This window comes from Oncorhynchus tshawytscha, linkage group LG05, assembly GCF_018296145.1.
Source record: "Oncorhynchus tshawytscha isolate Ot180627B linkage group LG05, Otsh_v2.0, whole genome shotgun sequence".
Lineage (NCBI taxonomy): Eukaryota > Metazoa > Chordata > Actinopteri > Salmoniformes > Salmonidae > Oncorhynchus > Oncorhynchus tshawytscha.
The window spans coordinates 42,402,720-42,430,084 of record NC_056433.1 but is presented as its reverse complement, the minus strand read 5'-3'; the positions used below and the strand labels follow the sequence as shown (position 1 = coordinate 42,430,084).

General features: G+C 44.1%; 1 protein-coding gene across 3 annotated transcripts; it reads left to right on the top strand.

The window, feature by feature from the left end:
- Positions 1–24,315, top strand: LOC112236744 (rubicon autophagy regulator). 3 transcript variants are annotated; one of them, XM_024405353.2, is made up of 22 exons: positions 1–455; positions 3,961–4,114; positions 4,508–4,591; positions 7,901–8,060; positions 8,440–8,546; positions 8,912–9,143; positions 10,165–10,635; positions 10,968–11,015; positions 11,878–11,976; positions 13,354–13,469; positions 13,842–14,031; positions 14,164–14,268; positions 16,696–16,770; positions 18,401–18,461; positions 19,352–19,484; positions 19,611–19,756; positions 19,899–19,963; positions 20,099–20,337; positions 20,524–20,585; positions 20,792–20,945; positions 21,229–21,322; positions 23,151–24,315. In XM_024405353.2, exons 1-22 carry the CDS (start codon positions 418–420, stop codon positions 23,297–23,299), a joined length of 2,982 nt encoding a protein of 993 aa, XP_024261121.1. In that variant the 5' UTR covers positions 1–417; the 3' UTR covers positions 23,300–24,315. The 3 variants fall into 3 exon arrangements, with proteins under 3 accessions (XP_024261121.1, XP_024261123.1, XP_024261122.1); XM_024405355.2 differs by lacking the exon at positions 16,696–16,770; XM_024405354.2 differs by lacking the exon at positions 10,968–11,015 and having other exon boundaries at positions 4–455.
- The last annotated feature ends 3,050 nt before the right edge of the window (positions 24,316–27,365 follow it).

Below are 27,365 nucleotides of genomic sequence, written 5' to 3'. Positions count from 1 at the left end.
GAGAAATGGAGGATAATAGAATAAGGTAGCAAATGTGCAGGCATCGTCATTTGAATAACTCACAGTTATAAATTCAGCATAAGGCTATTTTACAGTAAATAGCCTAGGAAAATAACATCTCAATCTATCACTTCAAAAACAACCTGTGTCAAGGAGTAGGAGTCTTTGAAACATCAACCCCGTCCACTACTGATGATGGCCAGGTCATGCGGTTTTGTTTTTCTGTTTAGGCCTCATGCAATTTTTGACACTGACAGCGCTCGTATTGGACCACACCAGTCACCACTCCTACTAGCCAAAGTGAATGCGACGAGATAATGTTGAGCCACTGGCTGTAAGCGGGCGGTGACTTGTGTGTACTGGAAGTGGACTTGGGGGAAGCTGATACCGTATTCGGTTTCCCCCCGGTTCGAGGAAATGGAGATTACGGCGGAGGCTGAAGCCGAGGAACGCAGGTGAGGGACTAGGTGGGGAATCGGCTAACCAAGCTAGCTGTTGTTTGCTAGCTAGCTTAGCCGGCTAGCTCGTTGGGTAACTAACTAGCTACATTAAGGTTGTTCACGAATGAAAACAAGTCTGAAATTGGCCAATGAACTTCAAATGTTGTCCTCAGTTACATGCCATATATAATACTGTCCATGACAATATGTATTTGCTAACAACTAGTGTGTTGACTAAATTAGCTAACTTGAGTTAGCATTATTAGCTAGTTGATGCTAAACTAACGTTAACTTGATATGTAGTTATCTTGCAAACTGGAAGGAAGTAGTTATGCAAATTCCCTATTACAGGTGCTGTACAAGAGGGGTATTTATAGAATTCACCAGGAGTGAGCCAGGTGCCCCGCTCTGTCCGACGTGAAAGCGGCTCAAAACAAAAGTATAATTAAACAATTATATAGTAATCAGTAGGATTCTGCGGTTTTCCATACAAAAGCGATTGCTTTTGATTTTAAAAAATCTCTCCTTCCCAATGAAAACTAGTTTGAAAATGCAAACATTTATAGAATATCTAGTGCGTTTCTGGATGATGCACTATGCTGTCTTGTTGACACCATGACCGAGAGGTGCAGATTACTATTCGATTTAAGAAGGGCGCTCCTCCTTTCCTGTTTAGGCCTGATGATGTGACGGGCCATACATAGTACGGTGTAGCCCGGGCTAGATTCATCTAACCCCCTCAGTGATCGAGATACAGTACTGTAGGTGAGTGTCGACATGACCTGGATGATGGGCACTTTGGGGTGGACCCACCGGTTTCAATCAATGAAAGAATATTTCAAATAGATAAATTGCCGCTGTACACATTGTTGGATTACTTCATGGAGTAAAAATGGATTCATTTTAATAACGGAGCATCTTCTAAATTCAAACGTACCACCTGCAACTGGACGCAGACATTTTAGAAGATTGGCCGACTAATATATTTTTGGGCAAGTTTAAGGCTGGTAGAACAGGATCTTAATCTGTGCTACACCAAACAGTACCTAACCTGTAACTCATGAATGGAGACCAAAACACATTTATACCAGATAATGTTATTTAACCAATCTATAATCACTGACAGACTCCTTCAGTAGTCATGAAACAGTGGCACACACTTCAGTAGGTTCATCCTTGACCCCTTCTCCTCCAACCCTGTAACATGAACAAGCCCTGGATGTTTTAAACCTCATTTCTGTCATACTTTTCTGCAGATGAGTAATGTGAAGTTTTTAATAATAATAACAATAATTTTAATACTAGAAAACTAGAAAACTAGATCTTCCTAAAATCTCCCTTCTAGTATTGTTCTTCATTGTTCCTCATTACTCAATACTATTTTCCCAAGTGTGTGTGGGAGAGTGTGTCAGTTTGTGTCAGCATTGAGTTCCAGCTAGCTGCTGATTTAAGGAAAAATGAGTAAGTCCTGGGTATGAGCTTGCACTTTGTCTGTTGTTCAAAGGGATTTCGTGCTCAGCCATTTTTTTCCCCCCTCAACATCAAATAGGCTACTTTAAGGCATAGATTCACTTTTGATTTTTGCTGCTATCTCAATGCAAGCAGAAAGTGAAACACACTTCTATTCACTCACCCAGAACAACAATATGTTAACTCTTTGTACTCAATACTGTTGTTTTAAAGAGTTTGCCATTAACCTATGTCCATTGGAGGTTGTAACCCACATCACCTTTGCCAAGGCTATATTGGCTAGGCCTAGTGTCTTACCTACAGTGCATTCGGAAAGTATTCAGACCCCTTGACTTATCATATTTTGTTACGTTACAGCCTATTTCTAAAATGTATTACATTGTTTTTGTTCATCAATCTACACACAATACCCCAAAGTGACAAAGCAAAAGCAGGTTTTTCTGAAATAGGTATTCAGACCCTTTACTCAGTACTTTGTTGAAGCACCATTGGCAGTGATTACAGCCTCGAGTTTTCTTGGGTATGACGCTACAAGCTTGGCACACCTGTATTTGGGGAGTTTCTCCCATTTGTCTATGCAGATCCTCTCAAGCTCTGTCAGGTTGGATGGGGAGCGTCACTGCACAGCTATTTTCAGGTCTCTCCAGAGATGTTCGATCGGGTTCAAGTCCGGGCTCTGGCTGGGCCATTCCGAGACACTCCTGCGTCATCCTGTTGGAAGGTGAACCTTTGCCCCGGTCTGAGGTCCTGAGCAGGTTATCATCAAGGAACTCTGTACTTTTCTCTGTTCATCTTTGCCTCGATCATCAGTCCCCGCCACTGTAAAAGATCCCCCACAGCATGATGCTGCCACCACCGTGCTTCACTGTAGCGATGGTGCCAGGTTTCCTCCAGATGTGATGCTTGGCATTCAGGCTAAAGAGTAAAATCTTGGTTTCATTAGGCCAGAGAGTCTTGTTTCTCATGGTCTGAGACTCTTTAGGTGCCTTTTGGCAAACTCCAAGCGGCCTGTCATGTGCCTTTTACTGAGGAGTGGCTTCAGTCTGGCCACTCTACCACAAAGGCCTGATTGGTGGAGTGCTGCAGAGATGGTTGTCCTTCTGGAAGGTTCTCCCATCTCCACAGAGGAACTCTAGAGCTCTGTCAGAGTGACCATCCGGTTCTTAGTCACCTCCCTGACCAAGACCCTTCTACAATGATCGCTCAATTTTGCCTGGGTCGGCCAGCTCTAGGAAGAATATTGGTGGTTCCAAACCTCTTCCATTTAAAAATGATGGATGCCACTGTGTTCTTGGGGATCTTCAATTCTGCAGAAATGTTTTGGTACCCTTCCCCAGATCTGTGCCTCGACACAATCCTGTCTCGGAGCTCTACGGACAATTCCTTCGACCTCATGGCTTGGTTTTTGCTCTGACATGCACTGTCTACTATGGGACCTTTATATAGACAGGTGTGTTCCTTTCCAAATCACGTCCAATCAATTGAATTTACCGCAGGTGGACTCCAATCAAGTTGTAGAAACATCTCAAGGATGATCAATGGAAACAGGATTCACCTGATCTCAATTTCTAGTCTCATAGCGAAGGGTCTGAATTCTTAACATAAATACCTTATTTAGATTTGTTATATTTAATAAATGTGCTAACATTTCTAAAAACCTGTTTTCTCTTTGTCATTATGGGGTGTTGTGTGTAGATTTCTGAAAAATATATTTAATCCATTTTGGAATAAGGCTGTATGTCTATGGTCTCAGTATACTTTAGAATACTTAGCCTATATCTACTTAGCCTAGTACAATGCATTTCATTGGGTGCTGTATATGGGTGCTGTCATTGGGTGCTGTCGTTTTTAGTCACAATGGTTCATTCGGGGTCATTGCACAGTAGTTTGTTTGTTATGGCAGATTCTTACTGTGTGATTTCCTCTGTCAGTCAATGCCGGTTTTAATTTTTCTTCTCAACTGTCTACTCTAGAATGTTTGGGTTTAGTCAAGCCTATACCTACCTCTTCACACTCTTCCTCCATTCTCTCCCTCCCTTCTTCTTTCCAGGAGGGAACACTGGAAGCTGCTCTCCAGTCTAAAGACCACGGTGGAGGGCCTGGTGTCCACCAACAACCCTAATGTGTGGTCTCGCTACGGGGGTCTACAGCGGCTGCACAAGGACATGAACCACATCCTCAGCCACGGCCTCAAGCACGAGCAGGTCAGGCCTCATGAACAACTACTCCTTTATTTACTCTTAACTCTTTTACACTATAATTTGTGCTTTCGAAAAAGGAAATAATAAGGCCTTGTTATTTGTCTGTTTCAGCCTCTTTATTTAAATGCACTTATATTATTGCCCTGGGTAAGAGCCTCTGCTAAGTTGGAGTTCAGCGTTTGTTCCCTGCTGAGAATTAACATTTCATAATTCTACTGCTTTTTCTCTGAATCTGTTTTCTGATGTTCTGTTTTTATCCTGTCCTGGTAACCCAAATGTATGATGGATAGGGAAAAACTGGTGGAAATGTGGTCATAACAGCACATTGTGGACTTTCATTGGCCATAAGTAGGACAATGCCATTGTACTGTAGTAAATGCCGGTTTTGTGTTGCAGGTGTACTACAAGCAGAAAGACTACTGGCCCTTTGTGTGTTGTGTCCGCCACATCAGCCCTCACCTGGCCTCACATATAGAACAGGTATTGTATTCTAGCTATCTCTTTACAGTGATTCATCATCCCGTGTATATGATGGTGGAGCCACTACAGTTTGTTGTGACCACAGACATTGGTTGAATCCTAAACGGCACCCTATTCCCTACATAGTGGACTACTGTTGACCAGAGCCTAGTGCTGAGCAATTAGTGCTTTTTAAAGTCTCGGTTAATTAAAAAATAATTGTGGGTATTTTATTCACACAAAAAATGTCAACATCAAATGCATTATAAAATAATGACTCATTATTTTGGAGCTTTTTCATGGAAATCCCAAAGCCAAAAATAGTGAACATTCAATTGCTAAAACATTGAAAACATCCTATTGCCTCCATCAGGTCCACATTGGCTAGACCTCAATAGGAAATTACTATGAAATAAAATATTTACTTAGTTTTTTTATTTCATTCCTTAAAGGTGCACTATGCTGAAATTGCTCTGCCATTTCCTGGTTGCTAAATTTCTAATAGTTCCCCTAATTTCCATTTGTGACAAACCAAGCATAGAGAATCATTGAAATATGTTTTCCATAATATTCCAAAATATTGCATTTTCAGCTGGTGTACAAAACCGAAAGTAAAATGCACGTTTTTCTATTTTTCCAGGTACGTTGACTGAGAACACGTTCTCATTTACAGCAATGACCTGGGGAATAGTTACAGGGGAATGAATGAGCCAATTGTAAACTGGGGATTATTAGGTGACCGTGATGGTTTGAGGGCCAGATTGGGAATTTAGCCAGGACACTGGGGTTAACACCCCTACTCTTACGATAAGTGCCATGGGATCTTTTAATGACTTCAGAGAGTCAGGACACCCGTTTAACATTCCATCCGAAAGACAGCACCCTACACAGGGCATTGGGATATTTTTTTAGACCAGAGGAAAGAGTGCCTCCTACTGGCCCTCCAACACCATTTCTAGCAGCATCTGGTCTCCCAGCCAGGGACTGACCAGGACCAACCCTGCTTAGCTTCAGAAGCAAACCAGCAGTGGTATGTAGGGTGGTATGCTGCTGGCTACATAGTAGCTGCCTAAGTATTCTGCAGAGCTGTTTGACTAGTTCTTCAAAGTAAATAAGGCATAATTTCAAGACTGCTTATTACCAACTACAACTATCAATCAGAGCTACCTCAAGAACTGTCTCTATCCCTCATCTTTGTGTTGTTTACAATTCCTCTCTCATGCAGTCTGTGTTAAGGCTATCAGTCTCTATCGAGCCGGGAAGAACAGGCGCAATGAATTATGGTCATTATAGTCGATTACCACGTTTCTTTGCTGAACTAGGGTGAATATTTGCCTAATGAAAACTACAACTCCGTTCAGCCCAGCATCCCACAAAGAAAGTTCTTGACTTAATTTCTCTCGTGAATGATTTAATTTATTTCTAGATAAACAGCGCGTTGAGCTCACAAAAAATTAACTAATGAAATTAAAGCAATTGAACTGATGTTTTTTTATATTTTATGAAGCCCCTTTTACGTTTGCAGTTATCACAAAGTGCTTATACAGAAACCCAGCCTAAAACCCCAAACGGCAAGCAATGCAAATGTAGAAGCACGGTGGCTAGGAAAAACTCCCCAGAAAGGCAGGAAACTAGGAAGAAACCTAAAGAGGAACCAGGCTCTGAGGGGTGGCCAGTCCTCTTCTGGCTGTGCCGGGTGGAGATTATAAGAGTATATGGCTAGATTGTTCTTCAAGATGTTCAAAAATTCATAGATGACCAGCAGGGTCAAATAATAATCAGTGGTTGTAGAGGGCACAACAGGAGTAAATGTTAGTTGGCTTTTCATAGCCGAGCATTCAGAGGTCGAGACAGCAGGTGCAGAGCAGCAGCACGACCAGGTGGACTGGGGACAGCCAGAAGTCATCAGGCCAGGTAGTCCTGAGGCATGGTCCTAGGGCTCCGGTCCTCCGGATGGGTGCATACTTAAAGTCACACAGGACACCAGCTATAACAAATCTAGCCCCCCTGGCACATAGACTATTGCTCTCTGAACTCTAGTCAAAAGTAGGACACTATGAGGGGTTGCGGTAATGCAGGATTCTGTGTTTTTCACACAGATAAAAAAATAAAAAATGCATAAGAAATATCTTGCTGCGCTTTGTAATTGTAGATCTAAAATGCTTGTTATTGTAATTTCTGCTTTTCATCAGACAAATTGTGTGCTTCAGTTGCCCTTCTCCACTCAGCACACAGCACTCTGACTGATGTGTAGCTATTTTTCTCCAGTACTTTTCACAGTTGTAGTCAGCTAGCTTTTCTCTGGTAAAAGTCAATATTAACTTGAAGCAAAACATTAGGAAATGTAGCTGGCTACATTCTTTCTATGATAAACATTTAGAAAATATAATGGCCATGCATCATTTAGCAAAAAATACCTTGTCTTTTCATTGTAATCTCATTTGGCTGCCAGCCAAATAGCGTTGAAAACAAAGCTATTTTCTGCCGAATGGGTATTTATGACTAATGTATTTTCTGTGAAAGGAAACTATAGTTGCACGCCCCTGATCACTATTGAAAAATGATTGACTTTCAATATAAAACACAGGTGAAATTATTTAAATGCAGATTTTGGAAGGTCTGTGTTATGAAAATGCAGATTTATGAACACTAACGCGACCCCTTACTATATAGGGAATAGGGTGCCATTTGGGACACAGACATTGTTGTATCTATATAGTTGTGACAACAATACAATGATTAGCCATGGTGTAACCTAATGATAAGTAGTGGTTCTAAATTGATGCTAAACCTGATCTTAATGGTAGGCTGGCCCACAGTTGACAATGAGTTGAAAAGAGGCAAGGATACGTTTTTAGTGAATGAATAAGCATAACTTTTGCACTCTTACCAGGGTAATGCCTCATCAACACCTTTCTCACATGCTATGGTGGTGAAACCCAAATGTCCTTTAACCTTTTAGCCCCTGACCTCTTTCCCGTCTTGTTGATGTGCTAATGTTTTTTGTGCAATCTGCTGTATCTTCAGAAAACTCTCTTGATGATCTCAGCTACCTCCTGTTACATTATCACAGAATGTACAAACAGATCTGGGTCTTCTGGATCTGGATCTTCACCTGTTTATATAGTGGTCATCTCTCTCACCATCTCTTTTCTCTTTCTGTATTTTTCCTCACTCTTCCCCTCCCATCCCTTGCCCTCTCCCCCTGACTCTCTCTCCCATTACACTCCTCCTTCAATCTCCCCTATCCCTCCCCCTCCGCTCTCTCTTTCTCTCCCTCTACCCTCACTTCTCTCCCTCCTCGCTCCCTCCCCTTTCTGGGCCCTGTAGTTCAGTAAGCTGGAGCCCGTGCAAAACAGGGGTGTACAGAGTGTTGGGGAAGGCTACAAGGCCGAGCGCTGGCTATTGCACAGCCTTCAGGTCCATCTGCTCTCCGCCCAGCTCAGACCCCTGCTCAAACACCAGGAACACACCCGCAAGTACTACAACGGTAAGGCTGCGTGTGAGTGTGTGTGCCCCGGCCAAACCAAGACAACTGTAGTTAAGTTTGTGGACTTGATGAAGGAATTAGGGCTGGCATGGTAATTGTAGGATCATGTAACTATCGATTCTGGATGAAAATAAAATCATCTTCATAACCGTTTCAAATTTTTTTTTTGCTATTCAAACGAAAACAAAACGTCATCCAAAATTCCATGACCATCATAGCCCTAGAATGAATCAATGTTTTGGGCCTGTGATATCGATTGGACTGTGTCTGTGGTAATTGCTTTGTCCTATTGACCTTATCTTGACTTTCTCCCTTTCTCGGTCAGTTGCTCTCTCTGTCTCACGCCTCTCCCCCTTCTCTCTTTTTCTCTGTCTCTCAGAGGATGCTTTTCTCCTAAAAGAGCCCCATGTGACGGCCATGTTTCAGTATCTGGAGGCCGTGGAGCAGAACAACCCCCGTTTGCTGGCACTCGTTGACACTGTCAAGGTGGGCAACTCTCAAACGCAAGCGCGCGCGCGCACACACACACACACACACACACACACCAATCATACTCTCTCTCTGTCTGTACATCTTGGTGCCTTAAGTTCCTGTCCCTGATATCCACTTAAGCATTAGTGGAGGACCTCTCTCCCTCCATCTCTCTAATTTGTCTTCTCTTTTCTGATACAGCTCAACCATGCCTTACACATAAATTGTCTCTTGCCATGTTTTTTTTCTTTCCCCTTGTTTTTACTATACCTAATTGCCTGTGTCTGTATTGATCTCTTACCATTTATCTTACTGTACCTCTCTTTCACACTCTAATTTGTCTCTAATCCTCCCCCTCTGTTTTTCTCCTTCTTTCTCAGTTGTCCACTCTGAAGGGCCCTCCGTGTGTGGGAGGCCTGTTGAAGAGCCAGAGTCTGTGTGAGCTGCCTGGGGCCGGTGGAGGCTGGAGGGCCGGGCTGGGCAAGAGCCAGGGGCCCCCCAGGGAAGAGCTCAACCACAGGCTCACCACCTCCCAGTGCTCCCTCTCTCACCGAGACAGAGGACACACACTGAACAGCATAAACACAGGGGTCATCTCAGAGAGGAACTCAGGTGAGGAGCGAGGGGTGGAAGGAGGATAGAGAGAGAGACAGGCTCCCACTGAGACAAAGGACACACAGTCAGCAATAACACAGGGGCCATCTCAGAGGGTAACTCTGCTCAGGTGAGGAAATAGGGAGCTGAAGAAGGTTAGCGAATGGAGGGAGGAAGAAGGTGAGGGATGGGAAAGAGAAAGTGGTACCCAACACTGACACCACTACGGTCGGCCACATTAGAGAGCAACACAGGTGAGGTTAGAGGGATAGGAGGGAGAGACGGATGGATTTGGGTAGGGAGTGAGAACATGGGATGAAGAGCAACACCAACACAGATCAGGAGATATGGAGGAAAGCAGAGGGATTGAGTGTAAGGAAGGTAGACGGGAAAGAAAGGAGAGGAGTAATAAATTAAACACAGATTAAAGCAGGGAATAAAGTAGAGGTGGATGACCTGTAGGGTAGAATTTCAGAGGGAGGATAGAGGGATGGAGTGGTAGATTCTGAGAAGGAGAGGAACAGCATTGTGAATGGAGGTTAGGTAGGACATGTGCCTCCTGTTATTGCATTATCATTTCAGAAGGTCAATGTCCACAATAAGTCACAATAGCTGAATTTGCTACAGTGCTTGTGACCGCTGTGAGCCTACACAGGCCTGATTTGTAAATGGAGATATGGTTTATTGGCGATTGTAAGGAGAGGGATTCACTAACACTCCTCTATCTGCCTCATGTCTCATTTGGTGTGTCTGATGGAAACATTCATAAGGTTGAAGATGGATATGGGAAGTATAGAAGTGACACTAAGAATTATTTCTGCTCTGTTATTTTACAGTTCTAGTTGAAAGTCTCAGAAAATGTCAGCCACCTTATATAAGCTGCTTCCTTTGATGCCTAAATTCCCTAGTATTTGCTTTTGAGTTCACTGAGTCTACACCGACTTGATTGTGTAAGGAGATGCGATTTGAATAAAGCATTGATGAAGTTTCTTCAAAAAAGCAGTCTGACTGAAACTCTCTTCTTGTTCCCCCTCTACAGACTCCATTCCATCAGCCAGCGCCCCGGGGGCCCCTTGGGGGTGCGTGTCAGGGTCCGGGGGGGAGGGCGAGAGGGGTGTGACTCCTCCCCGCCCCTCGGCAGCTGTCCCCCACATCGCCCTGACCGAGCCCGCCTCCCCAGGCCCTGCCCACTCAGACACCCTAGACTCTGGCGAGGGCGACGACGGCCCAGAATACCTGGCCATCGGTAACCTGGTGCAACGCTGCAATCGCCGTGACTCCCAGAGCTCCACCCCCATCAGCGAGTCCAACAGCAAGCCCAGCGGGGGTGGCGCATCAGGTGGCGAGGTTCCGGTCCAGCCCCCTACGCGGAGCTCCCTGACTCTGGTCCCGCCTCCCGCACCGCGAAGGTCATCCTTCTCGGAGGGACAGAGGGGGCAGGGTCGCGGGGGCAGCAGGGGGCACATCCGCTCGATGTCTGACATGGGGATCAACCACAAACATAGACATGGTGAGTGTGTGTGTTTGTTTGCGTGTGTGTGTGTAGCAGGTGAGAGGCTAGGGTATGTTTGCTGAGCGTGAGTGCAAACCAATACTTGTATATTTCTTTGTGAATTTTTATTTCAAATAAGTAATTGAAGGTTAATGGCTGCAAGACTAGTGTTTGTATAAGAGTGTGTGTATGCAGCAGGTTAGCGCCTGGGAGAGAGAGAGAGAGTGTGTAGGTGCAGTGCTATGTGGCGTGGACCACATCCAGCACATTTGTCATTTACCACAGTGCCTTTTCCTTTTCCTCTATTTTCTCACTGCTAACCTCCTCTCTCTGTCTCTGTCTGCGTGAAGGAGGGGGCCACAGGAAAATCACCATTATAATAGAGGACCCTGTAGCAGGTTGGCAGTGCAGTTCTTCTGTGCTCTGTCTCTTCCCCTCTCATCTCCCTTTTCCTGCATGATAATTCCCTACTTCCCCTTCTCTTATCTCTGGCCTTGCTTTTGGTTCCTCATTTGTGCTGTTCTGTTTTTGGTTGTTGTTTGGTTGATTTTAGGTCGAACCAAGGTCACTCAAGACCCTAGGTCTTTGATTAATGTTTGGCTGGTTTTAGGTGAAACCAAAATCAAGCCTGTAGGTCAAAACAGCTTGCCATGTTCATTCATTGTGTTGGATAAGGTTTGAATACACGCTACTTTCATTACATTGTGATGTTTTAATGTTGTTTTTTTGGGTCTTTCATTGATTTTACTATTCATTTTTTTATATATTTTTTTTTTATACAAATGTTACCTTTTCATCTGTTTTTTTTCTAAGGTCAGTATATAACTTCAATTTATTAGTTGCTTATGTGGTGAGAATCACTGTCAGCAGTCATAAGCGTATCATCACAATATTCGCCTTGGATTTGCAGTTGGAAAGGAGACCGTTTTAGTACTTCATATTTGATCTATTTTTTATATTTTTACCCTGATGTCATTTACCTAGCTGATAACAAAACATTGATGTGTTTGTTGATACATTTACTTTCAATACATCCTTTGTGGGCATCTGACTGAGCATATCTCAAAATGGATATTTAAAGATGAAATTTCAAGCTACTACGACACTGTTCAGTTCAGTCTGTTTCTGCTTTCGCCAACTTTAGCACAAATGTTGAATACAGAAAACATCTGGTAACCAGGCTAGTTGGCCCTGATCTGACACTGATCTTCCTTCATTTTTGTGGTCAATCTAACATCAGCTGTGTGTTCTGTTTGTCAGAATCGTTGGTTGGAGTAGACAGCTGTGTCAAGGCCTACAGCCCCTTCTCCCCTGTCATCAGTGATGTCAGCACACCCAGCTCCCTCTATATGGAGTCAAGTGAGTACACTGGTTCAAACATGACTACCTAGCTGGCAAAATACATGTAATTGTCAATGTCCATCACCTTACCTGAGGTATACAGTGGGGCAAAAAAGTATTTAGTCAGCCACCAATTGTGCAAGTTCACCCACTTAAAAAGATGAGAGGCCTGTAATTTTCATCATAGGTACACTTCAACTATGACAGACAAAATGAGAAAAACAATCCAGAAAATCACATTGTAGGATTTTTAATGAATTTATTTGCAAATTATGGTGGAAAATAAGTATTTGGTCACCTACAAAACAAGCAAGATTTCTGGCTCTCACAGACCTGTAACTTCTTCTTTAAGAGGCTCCTCTGTCCTCCACTCGTTACCTGTATTAATGGCACCTGTTTGAACTTGTTATCAGTATAAAAGACACCTGTCCACAACCTCAAACAGTCACACTCCAAACTCCACTATGGCCAAGACCAAAGAGCTGTCAAAGGACACCAGAAACAAAATTGTAGACCTTCACCAGGCTGGGAAGACTGAATCTGCAATAGGTAAGCAGCTTGGTTTGAAGAAATCAACTGTGGGAGCAATTATTAGGAAATGGAAGACATACAAGACCACTGATAATCTCCCTCGATCTGGGGCTCCACACAAGATCTCACCCAGTGAGGTCAAAATGATCACAAGAACGGTGAGCAAAAATCCCAGAACCACACGGGGGGACCTAGTGAATGACCTGCAGAGAGCTGGGACCAAAGTAACAAAGCCTACCATCAGTAACACACTACGCCGCCAGGGACTCAAATCCTGCAGTGCCAGACGTGTCCCCCTGCTTAAGCCAGTACATGTCCAGGTCCGTCTGAAGTTTGTTAAAGAGCATTTGGATTGGGAGAATGTGATATGGTCAGATGAAACCAAAATATAACTTTTTGGTAAAAACTCAACTCGTCGTGTTTGGAGGACAAAGAATGCTGAGTTGCATCCAAAGAACACCATACCTACTGTGAAGTATGGGGGTGGAAACATCATGCTTTGGGGCTGTTTTTCTGCAAAGGGACCAGGACGACTGATCCGTGTAAAGGAAAGAATGAATGGGGCCATGTATCGTGAGATTTTGAGTGAAAACCTCCTTCCATCAGCAAGGGCATTGAAGATGAAACGTGGCTGGGTCTTTCAGCATGACAATGATCCCAAACACACCGCCCGGGCAATGAAGGAGTGGCTTCGTAAGAAGTATTTCAAGGTCCTGGAGTGGCCAGTGACTGACTAAATACTTTTTTGCCCCACTGTATATTCCTGTGACACCAATACTAATCAACATACAGTGTTTGAGGCTTGTCTTTGCTGAAAATGTGTGGATGTGTGTGTCTCTGCATGTGTGTATTGTCTCTCTGCAGATGGCTCCCAGTACAGCAGTGTTCCAGACGGCATGTTTCGGAAGCCGTCAGAAGGCCAGAGCCTCATCAGCTACCTATCGGAGCAGGACTTTGGCAGCTGTGCTGACCTGGAGAAGGTGAGCCTGGGGGAGGGTTCATAATCCCACATCATCTGACCCCTGACCTTTGAGAGATTAGAATTGGAACGTCTAAACGTTCCAATTCTCCCGAAGTCTGCACTCGTGCACTTTTCCCCACACATTTTAAAGCATTGGATTTGTGTACCATAATTTCTTACCCCAGAACTTGCCTTTTAAAGGAAATGTATGAGTGCACACTAAGGACAGAAAGTTAGAGAATAGGGAGAGTTATGACCTAATTGGATGGGTATCATTTAGGAGACCCTTACACTCACCTCTCCAACTGTGTTAAATCAATCATTACTTCATTTTGAAAGTGTTACAGCAAGGCCTCACTCTCCCCCCACCCATCTGTGTGTCTCATTCCAGGAGAATGCCCACTTCAGCATCTCTGAGTCTCTGATTGCCGCCATTGAGCTGATGAAGTGCAACCTGCGGAGGCGGCGGGAGGAGGAGGAGGATGGCGACGACAGTGACTCAGAGATCCAGCAGTTAAAACAGAAGATCCGCCTGCGCAGGCTGCAGATCCGTCGCACCTGCCTGCCGCCCTCACAGCACTGTAAGAGCTTACGCATGGCCGGACATACACATGCACGGATGCATGCACACACAAACACACAACAACTCCCGACTTAGTCCCCATGTCGTAATTTTGCTGCTATTGATTTTAATCCTGTCTCCCTTCCTCCAGTGTTCCACTCCACAGACAGCGGAGGCTCCTGCAGAAGCTCCCAGGATTCCTTTCACATGTCCGACTCAGGCTCTGCTGAGGAGGTGGAGGAGTGTGAGCTGAGAGGTAGAGGGAACGAGTGAACCTTAGGAAGGATTGTGGTCTTGGATGGAAGGGTTTATATTATATACACATCATGCAAGCTTTGTGTGCCATAAGTTCACAACCTCATTGTCATGTCCCACATATCATTCATCTACCCACCATGGCTGGAAACAGCTCCCATTTTTAATGGTATTCATTAACATTGCTCTCTGGACTGTTGAGGCAAGGTAGCTAGGTCTTTGGTAAATGTGTGTGTGTTTGTTTGCCTGTGTGTTCTAAAAGTAGCCTTCATGCATGTGTGTGTGTGACTACTTCCTCCTGTTTATGTGTGGGTATACACAGTACTACTGTGTGTAGTCATAGTGCATTTGAACCCCTTGAATCTTTCTACATTTTGTTACGTTACAGCCTTATTCTGAAATTGATGACATTTTTTTTTTTTAAATATCCATCTACACACTATACCCCGTAGAGACAAAGCAAATACAGGTTTCTATACATTTTTGCAAATGTATTAAAAATATATTTTTTACTTTTTACTATACTTTCATACTCTTTGCTATGAGTCTCGAAATTGAGCTCTGTTGCATCCTGTTTCCATTGATCATCCTTGAGATGTTTCCACAACTTGATTGGAGTCCACTTGTGGTAAATTCAATTGATTAGACATGATTTGGAAAGGCACACACCCGTCTATATAAGGTCCCACAGTTGACAGTGCATGTCAGAGCAAAAACCAAGCCATGAGGTCGAAGGAATTGTAGAGCTCCGAGACAGGATTGTGTCGAGGCACAGATCTGGGGAAGGGTACCAAAAAATGTCTGCAGCATTGAAGAACCGCAAGAACACAGTGGCCTCCATCATTCTTAAATGGAAGAGGTTTGGAACCACCAAGACTCTTCCTAGAGCTGGCCGCCCGGCCAAACTGAGCAATCGGGGTAGATTCTCTGGTCTGATGAAACCAAGATTGAACTCTTTGGCCTGAATGCCAAGCGTCACATCTGGAGGAGACCTGGCACCATCCCTACGTTGAAGCATGGTGGTGGTGGCATCATGCTGTGGGGATGTTTTTCAGAGGCAGGGACTGGAAGGCTAGTCAGGATCGAGCGAAAGCTGAACGGAGCAAAGTACAGAGAGATCTTTGATGAAACCTGCTCCAGAGCGCTCAGGACCTCAGACCAGGGCAAAGGTTCACCTTCCAACAGGACAATGACCCGAAGCACATAGCAAAGACAATGCAGGAGTGGCTTCAGCATAAGTCTCTGAATGTCCTTGAGTACCCCAGCCAAAGCCTGGACTTGAACCCATCGAACATCTCTGGTGAGACCTGAAAATAGCTGTGCAGCGACGCCAAAGCTTGTAGCGACTCAAGACTTGAGGCTGGAATCACTGCCAAAGGTGCTTCAGGCCCCCATTAACATTGACTGGGCTGTTGTGGAGCGGGTCGAGAGTTTCATGTTCCTTGGAGTCCACATCGCCTACAAACTATCATGGTCTAAACATACCAAGACAGTTGTGAAGAGGGCACGACAAAACCTTTTCCTCCTCAGGAGACTGAAAAGATTTGGCATTGGCCCCCAGATCCTCAAAAGGTTCTCAGCTGCACCATTGAGAGCATCCTGACCGGTTGCATCACTGCCTGGTATGGCAACTGCTCGGGCATCTGACCGTAAGGCGCTAGAGAGGGTAGTGCGAACGGCCCAGTACATCACTGGGGCCAAGCTTCCTGCCATCCAGGAAGGCGGTGTCAGGTAAGGCCATAAAATTGTCAGACACTCCAGTCAACAAAGTCATAGACTTTTCTCTGCTACCGCACAGCAAGTGGTGCCAGAGCGCCAAGTCTAGGACCAAAAGGCTCCTCAACAGCTTCTACCCCCAAGCCATTAGACTCCTGAACAATTCATAAAAATCCCCCCCCCTTGTACACTGCTGCTACTCGCTGTTTGTTTGTTACCTATGCATATTCACTCAACTAGCCTATACCCCTCCACACTGACTCGGTGCCCCCTGTATATATCCTCGTTATTCTTATTGTGTTACTTTTTATTATTCATTTTTATTTTAGCCTACTTGGTAAATATTTTCTTCTTGAACTGCGCTGTTGGTTAAGGACTTGTAAGTAAGCATTTCACAGTAAAGTCTACGCCTATTGTATTTGGCGCATGTGGCAAATAAAGTTTGATTTGATTCAACAAAATACTGGTAAAGGGTCTGAATACTTATGTAAATGTGACATTTGCAAACATTTCTAAAAACCTGTTTTTGCTAAGTCATTATGGGGTATTGTGTGTAGGTTGATGAGGAACAAAAAAAATTTAATCAATTTTAGAGGCTGTAAGGCTGTAACGTAACAAAATGTAGAAAAAGTCCAGGGTTGTGAATACTTTCCAAATGCACTGTATATGTGGTGGTGTGGGGCCAGTGCTGAGTGTAGTCTCTGTCTCTCAGATGGCTGTGAGGGCCAGTCCCTGATGGCGGTGTCAAGAAGCGGCCTCTCCCTGTCGCTCGCCTCCCTCTTCTCAGGTATCTGATCTAGTGTGGGGGACAAGGGACAGGGCTAGCGGGGCACGAGAACTACGGATGTGGAAGGCTGGACAAATGTAGCTGGATTCCATGGCTCATTCTCAATGAATCTTTCTTTGATTCCTCCCGTCCTATTCTCAACTGTATTGAAGGAGGAGGTTCAAGGTCCCTCCCCTCTGACCTTCTCCAATGTGTTTTGAGGAGGAGGTGGCGTGGAGAGAGGAAGCGAGGAATTGTGTGAAGATGAATCGAGGAAGAACTCTTACCTAAACAATTATTTCCCCTTACTCTCTGCCTTTGAGTGATTTGATGTTCACTGTTAGCATCATATGGACTCTACCTTTTCCTTTGAGCTTTCAGTTTAATTTGGTATCATTTATACCAGATTGCTGCCCAATGTACAAGAGGGAAAACGTTTTCAGTTTGGAATCCAGCTAGTTGCTGGCCTGGCTTGTGTGCTTTATGGTGCCTTTGCTGCTCCAGAGTTAGGGAGACCGGCGATGAGTGTGAGTGTATATACATCTATGGTTTGATGGGGGTTAGGGTCTTCAGTGGACTAGTACATTTGCGGTCAGCAGTGTATAGCTACTGCTGCTATTGGGCATTAATTCATCCATCCATCCATTGATTCACTCAACAATTAATTTAGGCTTTATGTGTGCATGAGATGGCATCACTGATTTGTTAGTACTCAACACGATCTCACTGCTTTTGAGTTCCCCCTAAAAACAGGAACTACTTAATATTAATTCCACCTTGCCAATTTGCCTATTTCTAGCATGCTGCAGTGGTAGCAAAGAAATAGTCTGGCTTGCATTAAAAGAAACATCAGATATTACACGTGGGAGACTAGACTTAACGGCTTAATGGACTGCGAACAAAATGACTCCCACAGTCTTATTATATATAAGTATAGCTGTTAATAAGATGATAATTAATTTGTGTGTGTGATGCTGCTGCGTAGTATGCTTTCATAAGAAAAAGGATACTTGCTGATTATGTCATTTGTTGCAGCCTAACATTCTAATCTAGCATCCCTTTGGCATATCGTTGTTTTGAATCTTGCCAAAAGGGCTTTGGATTTGCATCGACTGCACAAATCCACATATGAACACATTCTGAAATGGACAAAAAAATAGTTTTAGACTGAACCCCTGGACTATATTGGTCAGAAACTGGGTTGTGGATTTGGGGTTGGGTCATTGTCTGCTGGCCTGCCTGTCAATGACATATATTGAATATGCTAGTTCTTTAGCATAGTGATCCATAATACTCTAGTTTCCATGAGATGTTCCAGAGGCTTATAGCTCTTTATCAGATTCATGTTCTTTGAAATCCCTCGTGTTTTCAACAGCAGCACACTAATATGACTCCTTTTAAAAGTCCCTATGTGAACTCTCTGCCACACATTTAATGTCTGATGCTTTTGTGCCTTCTATAGGACGTGTCATATCTAGGACAAATTAGTTTTCTCCTGAAACACCACCCTCAAATTTGAGCTGTAAATCTTTTAATTTGTGATTGTCTGAATTTGATGCCTGCCTTTAGAACCAAATTATGCTAGGTAGTGTGATTGATGTGCTTTAAAGGAACTGAGCCTAATCTCTCGCTCTCTCTCTCATATATACAGATGCAGACATAAAGCGCAGTGTGACGTCCAGTGGCCGCTCGTTCCTCACCTCAGAGTCTATGTAACAACTGCTCCCCCCCCACACACTCACACTCTAGCCTTGGGATTGGGCCTACATCTACAACTTGACCCTATGCCCTAGACCCTTTGTCCTAGGCACTTGAGATTTGATAGGTTTAGGCAATTTTGTAACAGCACCAACTTGCCCTCTGATAGGATAACATCTCCACAAGTGTATAGGGCATAGTGTCTAGAAATGGATTTGGCCATTGTCTGCTGACCTGCCTGTCCATGTCAATGACATAGGTCATATGCTAGTTCTTTCATCCCCCGAGCCAAGTGATCCATAATAGCCTAGTTTCCACAAATTCTCCAAAGACCTTATAGCTCTTTACCAGATTTATGATCCTCGAAACCTCATGTTTTCAACTAGCCAAGGTTTGCTGACTCCAACATCCCATATTTTTCCACCTGAAATCTATCGCCAATATTGAATATTTTGACATTGATTACATGTGTGAATCTCCTGCATCTCACCTTGGCCACACCCTTTCTCCTATTGGCCCAATGAAGAATGGTAGTCCGTGGAGTGGGCCGGACGATAGACAGAATGTTTAGGTTTCGATCAAGCCCATATCAAGCACAGAGGTAACTGTAGAAAAAGAAAAGGCATGGTAGTTAAGATAGCGGTAGTTAAAATTAGGCTATTGATTGCAGTAGTTGAAATGAAGCTATTGTTCACGGTAGGCTACTTGGAAATTATGCTGTCATTTGCGGTAGTTGAAATTAGGCTGTTCGCGGTAGTTGAAAATAAAAGGCTATTCTTTGTGGTAGTTGAAATTAGACAATTGTTTGATAGTGTGGCTATAATTTGCACTATTGGAAATTATCTGTTGTTCACAGAAATGTGTTTGGTATATGCTTCTTCACACTTCCTACTCCCTCTCTCAGCTCTCCGTCGTTCCTCCAGTCTAACTCGGCTGAGTCGGTGGCCATGGGGCTGCTCAGGCAGTTTGAGGGCATGCAGCTCCCCGCAGCCTCGGAGCTCGACTGGCTGGTCCCAGAGCAAGACGCACCGCAGAAGGTACTCTCACACAGACACACAAGCATGCAGACACATACATGCATGTATAAACACATACATACAATATCCCCCACACATACACCTACACTCACACAAACTGACCTGTATTCTCCCTCTACCCTTCAGCTCCTGCCCATCCCTGACTCCCTGCCCATCTCTCCTGATGACGGGGAGCATGCTGACATCTACAAGCTGAGGATCCGGGTGCGAGGGAACCTAGAGTGGGCCCCGCCCCGCCCACAGATAATCTTCAACATCCACCCCACGCACAAGTGAGTCCTTAACACACACACACTGAGTTCTCTCCCCCTTCTTGTTTGCCTCTCCCCCTTTTTGTTTGCTTGTCTGTCACTCTAAACCTCCTATGTCTGTCTGTCTCTAACCATCCTCTCTCCACCTTTTTCGCTCTATTAGGAGGAAAATAGTTGTGGCGAAGCAGAACTACCGCTGTGCAGGCTGCGGGACTCGCATAGACCCAGGTACAAACCACATTGAAGACCCCCCCCTTTCCAAAACACAACCACATATGTTATCCTCATCCCACAGTGGTCATTTTGTGTCAAGCCTCACCCCCCTGCCTCACTCTGTTACCACTACTCTCCTTCACCGGACAGACTACATTAAGCGAATGCGCTACTGCGAGTACCTGGGCCGCTACTTCTGCCAGTGTTGCCACGAGAACGCCCAGGCGGTGGTGCCGGGCCACGTGTTGAGGAAGTGGGACTTCAGCAAGTACTATATCAGCAACTTCGCCCGGGACCTGCTGGGCAAGATCGCCGGAGACCCCCTGTTCAACCCCAACGACATCAACAGTGGCCTCTACAAGAAGAACAAAGCCCTGGAGACTGTCCGGGTGAGAGGACTGGACTTTAGCCTGGTTTAGTTTAGTCTAGTTTGATGCTTAGTTTATGCTTATCTTTGGCAGTATTTTATTTTGCTTTAGTTTAGCCTACTCATACAAGAAAGAAAATTTGTTCCGGTTATTGGTTGTGGTTTGAAATGTGTCCTATAAACAAAGTGCATTTGTACTATTCTTCAGGTTTTGAGGGTCCAACTATTCCACATGAAAAACCTATTCAAGACATGCCGCCTAGCTAAAGAGTAAGTTGTGTGCATGCATGCGTGTGCCGCCTCCTGCAATGAATTGTATTGTCGGTATGAGATTCCCTTTCTTTTACATGCGTTACATTCCTCCTAAAGTATTCTTCCCATAATGAACTGTGTTATTGTGTTACTGTCTGCACTGTCAGGTAAAGTATTGCTGGTAGGAATTCCCCTCATGTGTGTCTTTGCGTTTGACCCCATAGCGTGCTGGACCATTTTGACAGCCTCCCAGGTCACCTGACTGAGGACCTGCACCTGTTCTCCCTCAACGACCTCAGTGCTGTGCGCAACGGAGTGCTGCCCACCCGGCTTCGAGAGCTGCTGAAATTGGGTTCCGCGCACGTGGCTGGCTGTGTGGTTAGAATCTGTTGAATTATGCTGAACTACATACTCTTCCTGTTGTCTCTAGTTCACTCTCAATTAATTATATTAACGGCTTGCTAACTATAGATTTTCCTGTAATAGAGACATTCATTGTTATACTGTAATGTACATTTTGAATTGTCATTCTATAATAGAAAATATGAGTGAAATTACTATTTGCACCATGTGTGACAGTGGACTTGAGGGTGTCATAGAGTGACATTTCCATTCTCAGTGCGTCCCCTTAATGTCAATGTCTCAATTTCCCCTCTCACAGCTCTGTCAGGCCAAGGGTTTTGTGTGTGAGTTCTGCGGCAACGACAAAGACATCATCTTCCCTTTCGAGCTGAACAAGTGCACACGCTGCGAAGGTGAGCTCCCCCCGTATCCAGATTGTCATAAATTCATCCATCCCAGGAAATTTGGTAATACCTGCACTGAACACAAGGGGTGTAATTTTCAATCCAAAGGTTAACAATGCTAACAAGTACTTGTGAAATCCCATAGTGCATGCTAGCTAAATGCTAACGAATGGTCTCTGACAAAATATTTGCATGACATCCCAGCTCAGTTATACAAGTAACTAAAAAATGATTCTCAGTTTAGCTGGCAAACATTTAGTTGTAAATTCCATACTGTAACTAGATCACCTGGCGCGTGCTGCACAACAGTCAGTGACTCACGAGGCTCTGTTCTCTCACCGTGACTGGGGACTGTAAGCTTCATACTGAAAAATTGTAAGACAGGTGAAATGAAGAACGCCTAATAAAATAAATGAAGAACACAATCTACTTCATCTCTTAACATATTGTACAAGTGGGCTGCAGGTATTTACTTAAAAAGGATCTACAAATATTAACATTTATAAAAAAAGTACAACGGTATTGATAAATTCTATGACTATTATCGAAATAACCCGGTATACCGCTCAAGCCTAATCCCAAGACAGGAGAGAGGGAGCAGGAGGAGTGGAAAAGAGTGCGGAAAGGGAAGCTAGTAGTGAGGGAACAGATGACCAAAGCAAAGGGACTGGAGTGGGCGAGATAGGAGAGTCTAAGGTGGGGGGAGAGGAGGATGTTATTCAAAGCTCTCAAACAGAAAGTCTGGCCAAGGCATTTTGGAGTAAGGAGAGGAAGATGAGGAGATAAGAGAAGGAGAAACCGAGGTGGGGACAGGAGTAAATAAGGAAGGAAAGCATGAAACTGAGTAGGTGGAGGACAAAGAATTTGAGGAGAGGCCATGCCTTAAATTTGGCAGAAGCAATCGGGCCTGGGCAGGGTAGGGCCTGAACGTTGCAGGTATGGCTCATGCTTAAAATTCATGCCCGTGCAGGGCTCTAATAAGGATATGGGTCTATTTCATGTCTATGTAATGCAGGATGAATTGGAGTGATTGAAGATGTTTTTTTTTCTTTTGATATGCGCCTACCTGTTCACATTATTATTTAAGCCTCAACTTCTCTGTGTGAATGTGAAATAAACATGTTTGTGAATTTCAGTTGCTTTATCATTTCATTATCGAGGGGAAAATGTGGTAACAAATGTATACAATTGAAGCTTCCACACAGGTGTAACCTGAAATGGTTCAGTCACACCTTCATTGCTTGAGAAGCTGTGTGTCTCTCTTTTGAGAATAGGCTTCTCGTTGTTGTGTCTGAACTGGTTTGTGTGGTGCACTGACTTTTGGCAGGTTTCTCTGCATTTCACCACTCCTCTCCTCCCTTCTGCCTTGCCACCCTGACACGCCTCTTCTTTTATTATAGTCCCATGTCACCCCTTCCCTTCGCTTCAGAGACTGTCATTGGCTATTCTGCCGTGACATCACAGCACCTCAGTCTTCTTCCCATTGTGAACAATGTTGTCAAACCGGTTATTAGCGTTGCGGGAGCACTCCCCCATGTTTTCTTAGAGCTGGTTAACAGGTGAGCTGATGAAGACAGCTTGGCTGTTGAAACGTTGGTAATTAAACTTTTGCATCTGAGCTCCTAGAGTGTGCGGCTCTCTTATTTTCGAGTTATGAGGTGGAACATCAGTCTAAGGACTAGGCTGTTGGCCATATATTTTCTTGCGTCCTCCTACACATCGACAAAACAAAGTATTTTTAAACAGGACTCCACCCATGTGTGTTTGTCTCAATCTTTTATGTAGTGTTTCAGTGTGGTTGCTTTTGCAATGACATCTCTCTTGTGTTGTCTTTCAGAGTGCAAGGCGTGTTTCCACAGCAAATGTTTCCGGGCAGGCAAGGAGTGCCCGCGATGCCAGCGCCTGGCAGAGAGGCGGGAAAGGATGGCACGCAAGAACATGGAGGAGCAGGAGGATAAGGAAGAGGACGAGGGAGGCGGGAGCTAGGATGACGAACTGAGAACTGGACTGGAGAAAGATTTTTTTTTTTAAAGAGAACAATGATTTTACTGACTGACAGGGACCCTTATTCTTTAAACTTATCCCTCCATCCCTCTCTTTTCCTTGAAATTACAGCTTCTGGCTACTGGACGAGCTCTGATTTTGTTTTTCGTTTGCTTTAGTGAAAGATTCATTTTTTTTCCCTTCACCCAAAGTGAAAGGATTCTTGCTTTTGTTTTTTGAATGCATTGTCAATATTTGAAATATATTATATTCATATATTGGCTTGATTTTTATGGTTTGCTGCTCTGATTCCAAGTGCAGATATCATAATAAAATGGAGTCCTGCCATGTACAGTATGTATAGAAGTGGCAATTTTAAATAGAACAAGGTAGGTAGAAGTACTGAAATGTAAGTACTTATTACTCCACCTCCATGTTATGTTATTTTAGCCAACCCTATGTGCCTCTGTCACCAATGTTCTTATACTGGCAGAGATAGCGCCCCATTTGGTTGTTTAAGAGGAGTTGGAATGACAGGTCTTTGGAGGGGGTCTCTCAATCAGTATTGCACAGAGTTGCGAATATTTTAAGATAATGCAGTGGAGACAGCATGTTTGTGCTGCTTTGTGTGCATGTGTAAAAGGTGATCTATGCATCTACTAAAAAGGTGTGTGTGTGTGAGAGAGGTTGTCTCTGTACCTACTGTACATGCATCTGTGCAGAAATGTTTTGCACCAGCCTGATCAGGCAATTAAATATCATTTTTTGTCTTTGTGTAAAATATGAAGTCTTTGTTATTTTTATTGCACTTGTATGTCTGGGGTTAGGGAGGTGGCAAGTCACTCTCGGGCGTATTGCTGATGTTCATCTCACACAAAGCACAAATGGCTTTCACATTTTAGAGGACCTTTCTCGCTCTTCTTACTTTGCCTCGTATTGCCATCCTGATTCTGTTTTGCTACATGGATTAAAACTTTGGCCTCTTGGGCTGAGGTCCAATATTCCAAAATGGCATCCTTTCCTCGTATTTCTGTCATGATTGCTGTCTTGAATGAGCATGATTGGTTTCCACAGTGTGAAAACACATCTTCCTTTCACCCTTATTGGTTATGACAAGGGAAAGGAGATAAGGAATGGTGTCAATTGAAGAGGTTTGGTACAGATCGGGACTTGAATGGCAGTCTATGGCAGGAGTGGTGCAAACAGACGCAGGTTTTAATTGGCTGATCTAGCCATCATCTAGCACCTCCCCCTCTTTGTGGATTTCAAAGGAGCAGCGCAAGTCATGAGCTAAACAAAGAGGTGAGTTTGGGAAATCGGAAAAGTATGCATCTAAACTCAGAACCAATAGATTTTCCAGGATTTTTAAAGTCCCATCTAATACAGCTGTAGCAGGCTTGCTCCCTCTCATGCCTTGATTTTAACCACATCCCTTTCAAATCCCACTTTGTTGCGCAATGTTACCAGACTATGTATTCAATTCAAGAGGACGAGGTTAGCTATCCCCTGACTGTCGGACAATGACAGTGTGTATGGGGCATAATATGCACATTCACAAGACTATTGGTAATAATCAACATTTTGGCCTGGTTTTCCAGACACCGAGGGAACTTCGTCTCTGACTAAGAATTTCAATGGAGAATTTCCATTAAACGGGCTTTCTGTGTCTGGGAAACTAGCACATAGATCACAGGACTATATTCAGTGCCTTCAGAAAGTATTCAGTCCCCTTGACTTTTTCCAAATGTTGTTACGTTACAGCCTTATTCTAAAATATATCTTTTTTTCCTCATCAATCTACACACAATACCCCATAATGACAAAGCAAAAACAAGTTTAGATATTTTGGCTAATTTATTTAAAAAATATTACATTTACTCAATCAAATTTATTTATTTATAAAGCCCTTTAATATTAGTCGATGTCACAGAGTGCTATACAGAAACCCATCCTAAAACCCCAAACAGCAAGCAAAGCAAATGTGGAAGCACGGTGGCTAGGTAAAACTCCCTAAAAAGGCAGGAACCTAGGAAGAAACCTAGAGAGGAACCAGGCTCTGAGGGGTGGCAAGTCCTCTTCTTGCTGTGCCGGGTGGCGATTATAAGAGTACATGGCAAGATGTTCAAATGTTCATAGATGACCAGCAGGGTTAAATAATAATAATCAGTGGTTGTAGAGGGTGCAACAGGTCAGCACCTCAGGAGTAAATGTCAGTTGGCTTTTCATAGCCGATCATTCAGAGTTAGTGACAGCAGGTACGGTAGAGAGAGAGAGAGTCGAAAACAGCAGGTCCAGGACATGGTAGCACATCCGGTGAACAGGTCAGTACTTTGTTGAAGCACCTTTTGGCAGCGATTACAGCATCGATTCTTCTTTGGTATGACTCTACAAGCTTGACACGCCTGTATTTGGGGAGTTTCTCCCATTCTTCTCTGCAGATCATCTCAAGCCCTGTCCAGGTTCTGGCTGGGCCACTCAAGGACATTCAGAGACTTGTTCCTAAGCAACTCCTGCGTTGTCTTGGCTGTGTGCTTAAGGTCGTTGGAAGGTGAACCTTCGACCCCAGTCTGAGGACCTGAGTGCTCTGGAGCAGGTTTTCATCAAGGATCTCTCTGTACTTTGCTCGTTCATCTTTCCCTCCATCCTGACTAGTCTCCCAGTCCCTACCGCTAATGCTGCCACCACTAGGGATATTAGGGATAAGGATAGTTACAAGTATCCTCTAGACGTGACAATTGGCATTCAGGCCAAATAGTTCAATCTTGGCTTCATCAGATCAGAGAATCTTGTTTTCTCATGGTCTGAGTCATTTTTAGGTGCCTTTTGGCAAACTCTAAGTGGGCTGTCATGTGCCTTTTACTGAAGAGTGGCTTCCATAAAGGCCTGATGGTGGAGTGCTGCAGAGATGGTTGTCGTCCTGGAAGGTTCACCCATCTCCACAGAGGAACTATAGAGCTCTGTCAGAGTGACCATTGGGTTCTTGGTCACTTCCCTGACCAAGGCCCTTCTCCCACAATTGCTCAGTTTGACCGGGCGGACAGCTCTAGGAAGAGTCTTGGTGGTTCCAAACCTCTTCCATTTAAGAATGATGGAGGCCGCTGTTCTTGGATCTTTAGTGCTGCAGACATTTTTGGTACCCTTCCCCAGATCTGTGCCTCGACACAATGCTGTCTCAGAGCTCAACGGACAATTCCTTCGACCTCGTGGCTTGGTTTTTGCTCTGACATGCACTGTCTACTGTGGGACCTTATATTGACAGGTGTGTGCCTTTCCAAATCATGTCCAATCAATTGAATTTACCACAGGTGGACTCCAATCAATTTGTAGAAACATCAAGGATGATCAATAGAATCAATAGCACCTGAGCTCAATTTCGAATCTCATAGCAAAGGGTCTGAATACTATAAATAAGTTGTTTTAAACAGGAAAATAAGACCCAGAGTTACCTCTGCTGAAGAAGATAAGTTCATTAATTGCAGCCCAAATAAATGCTTCAGAGGTCAAGTAACAGACACATCTCACTCACCTGCAATATTAGACTAAACATCCAGGGATCATACAGTGTTTACCAGGGGGCAGGACTAAAACTGGTGAGCGTAGAGAGTATAGGGATACTATTACCCACGTTGGCACCAACGATGTTAGGATGAAACAGTCAAATGTCACCAAGCGTGGTAACATAGCTTCAGCATCTAAATTAGCTAAAATGATGTGGCAGAATCGAGTAATTGTCTCTGGCCTCCTCCCAGTTAGGGGGAGTGATGAGCTCTATAGCAGAGTCTCACAACTCAATTGCTGGTTGAAACTGTTTTCTGTCCCTTCCAAAAGATAGAATTTGTCGATTATTGGCTCTCTTTCTGGGACACACACAAACAGGACAGAGCCTGGCCTGCTGAGTGAGTGACGGACTCAATCCTAGCTAGAGGGGTGCTCTCATCTTATCTATCAACATAAACAGTGCTCTAACTCCTCTAGCTCCACAATGATATAGGGTGCAGGCCAGGCAGAAGGCTGTTAGCCAGCTTGCCAGCTTAGTGGAGTCTGCCACTAGCACAGTCAGTGTAGTCAG

Bases quoted from the DNA above. Each gene is read 5' to 3' on its own strand.
- LOC112236744 (XM_024405353.2), top strand. From the start codon at position 418: ATGGAGATTACGGCGGAGGCTGAAGCCGAGGAACGCAG. The intron at 19,964-20,098 runs GTACAAACCACA...TTCACCGGACAG, and splicing joins CGGGACTCGCATAGACCCAG to ACTACATTAAGCGAATGCGC. The intron at 20,338-20,523 runs GTGAGAGGACTG...ACTATTCTTCAG, and splicing joins AAGCCCTGGAGACTGTCCGG to GTTTTGAGGGTCCAACTATT.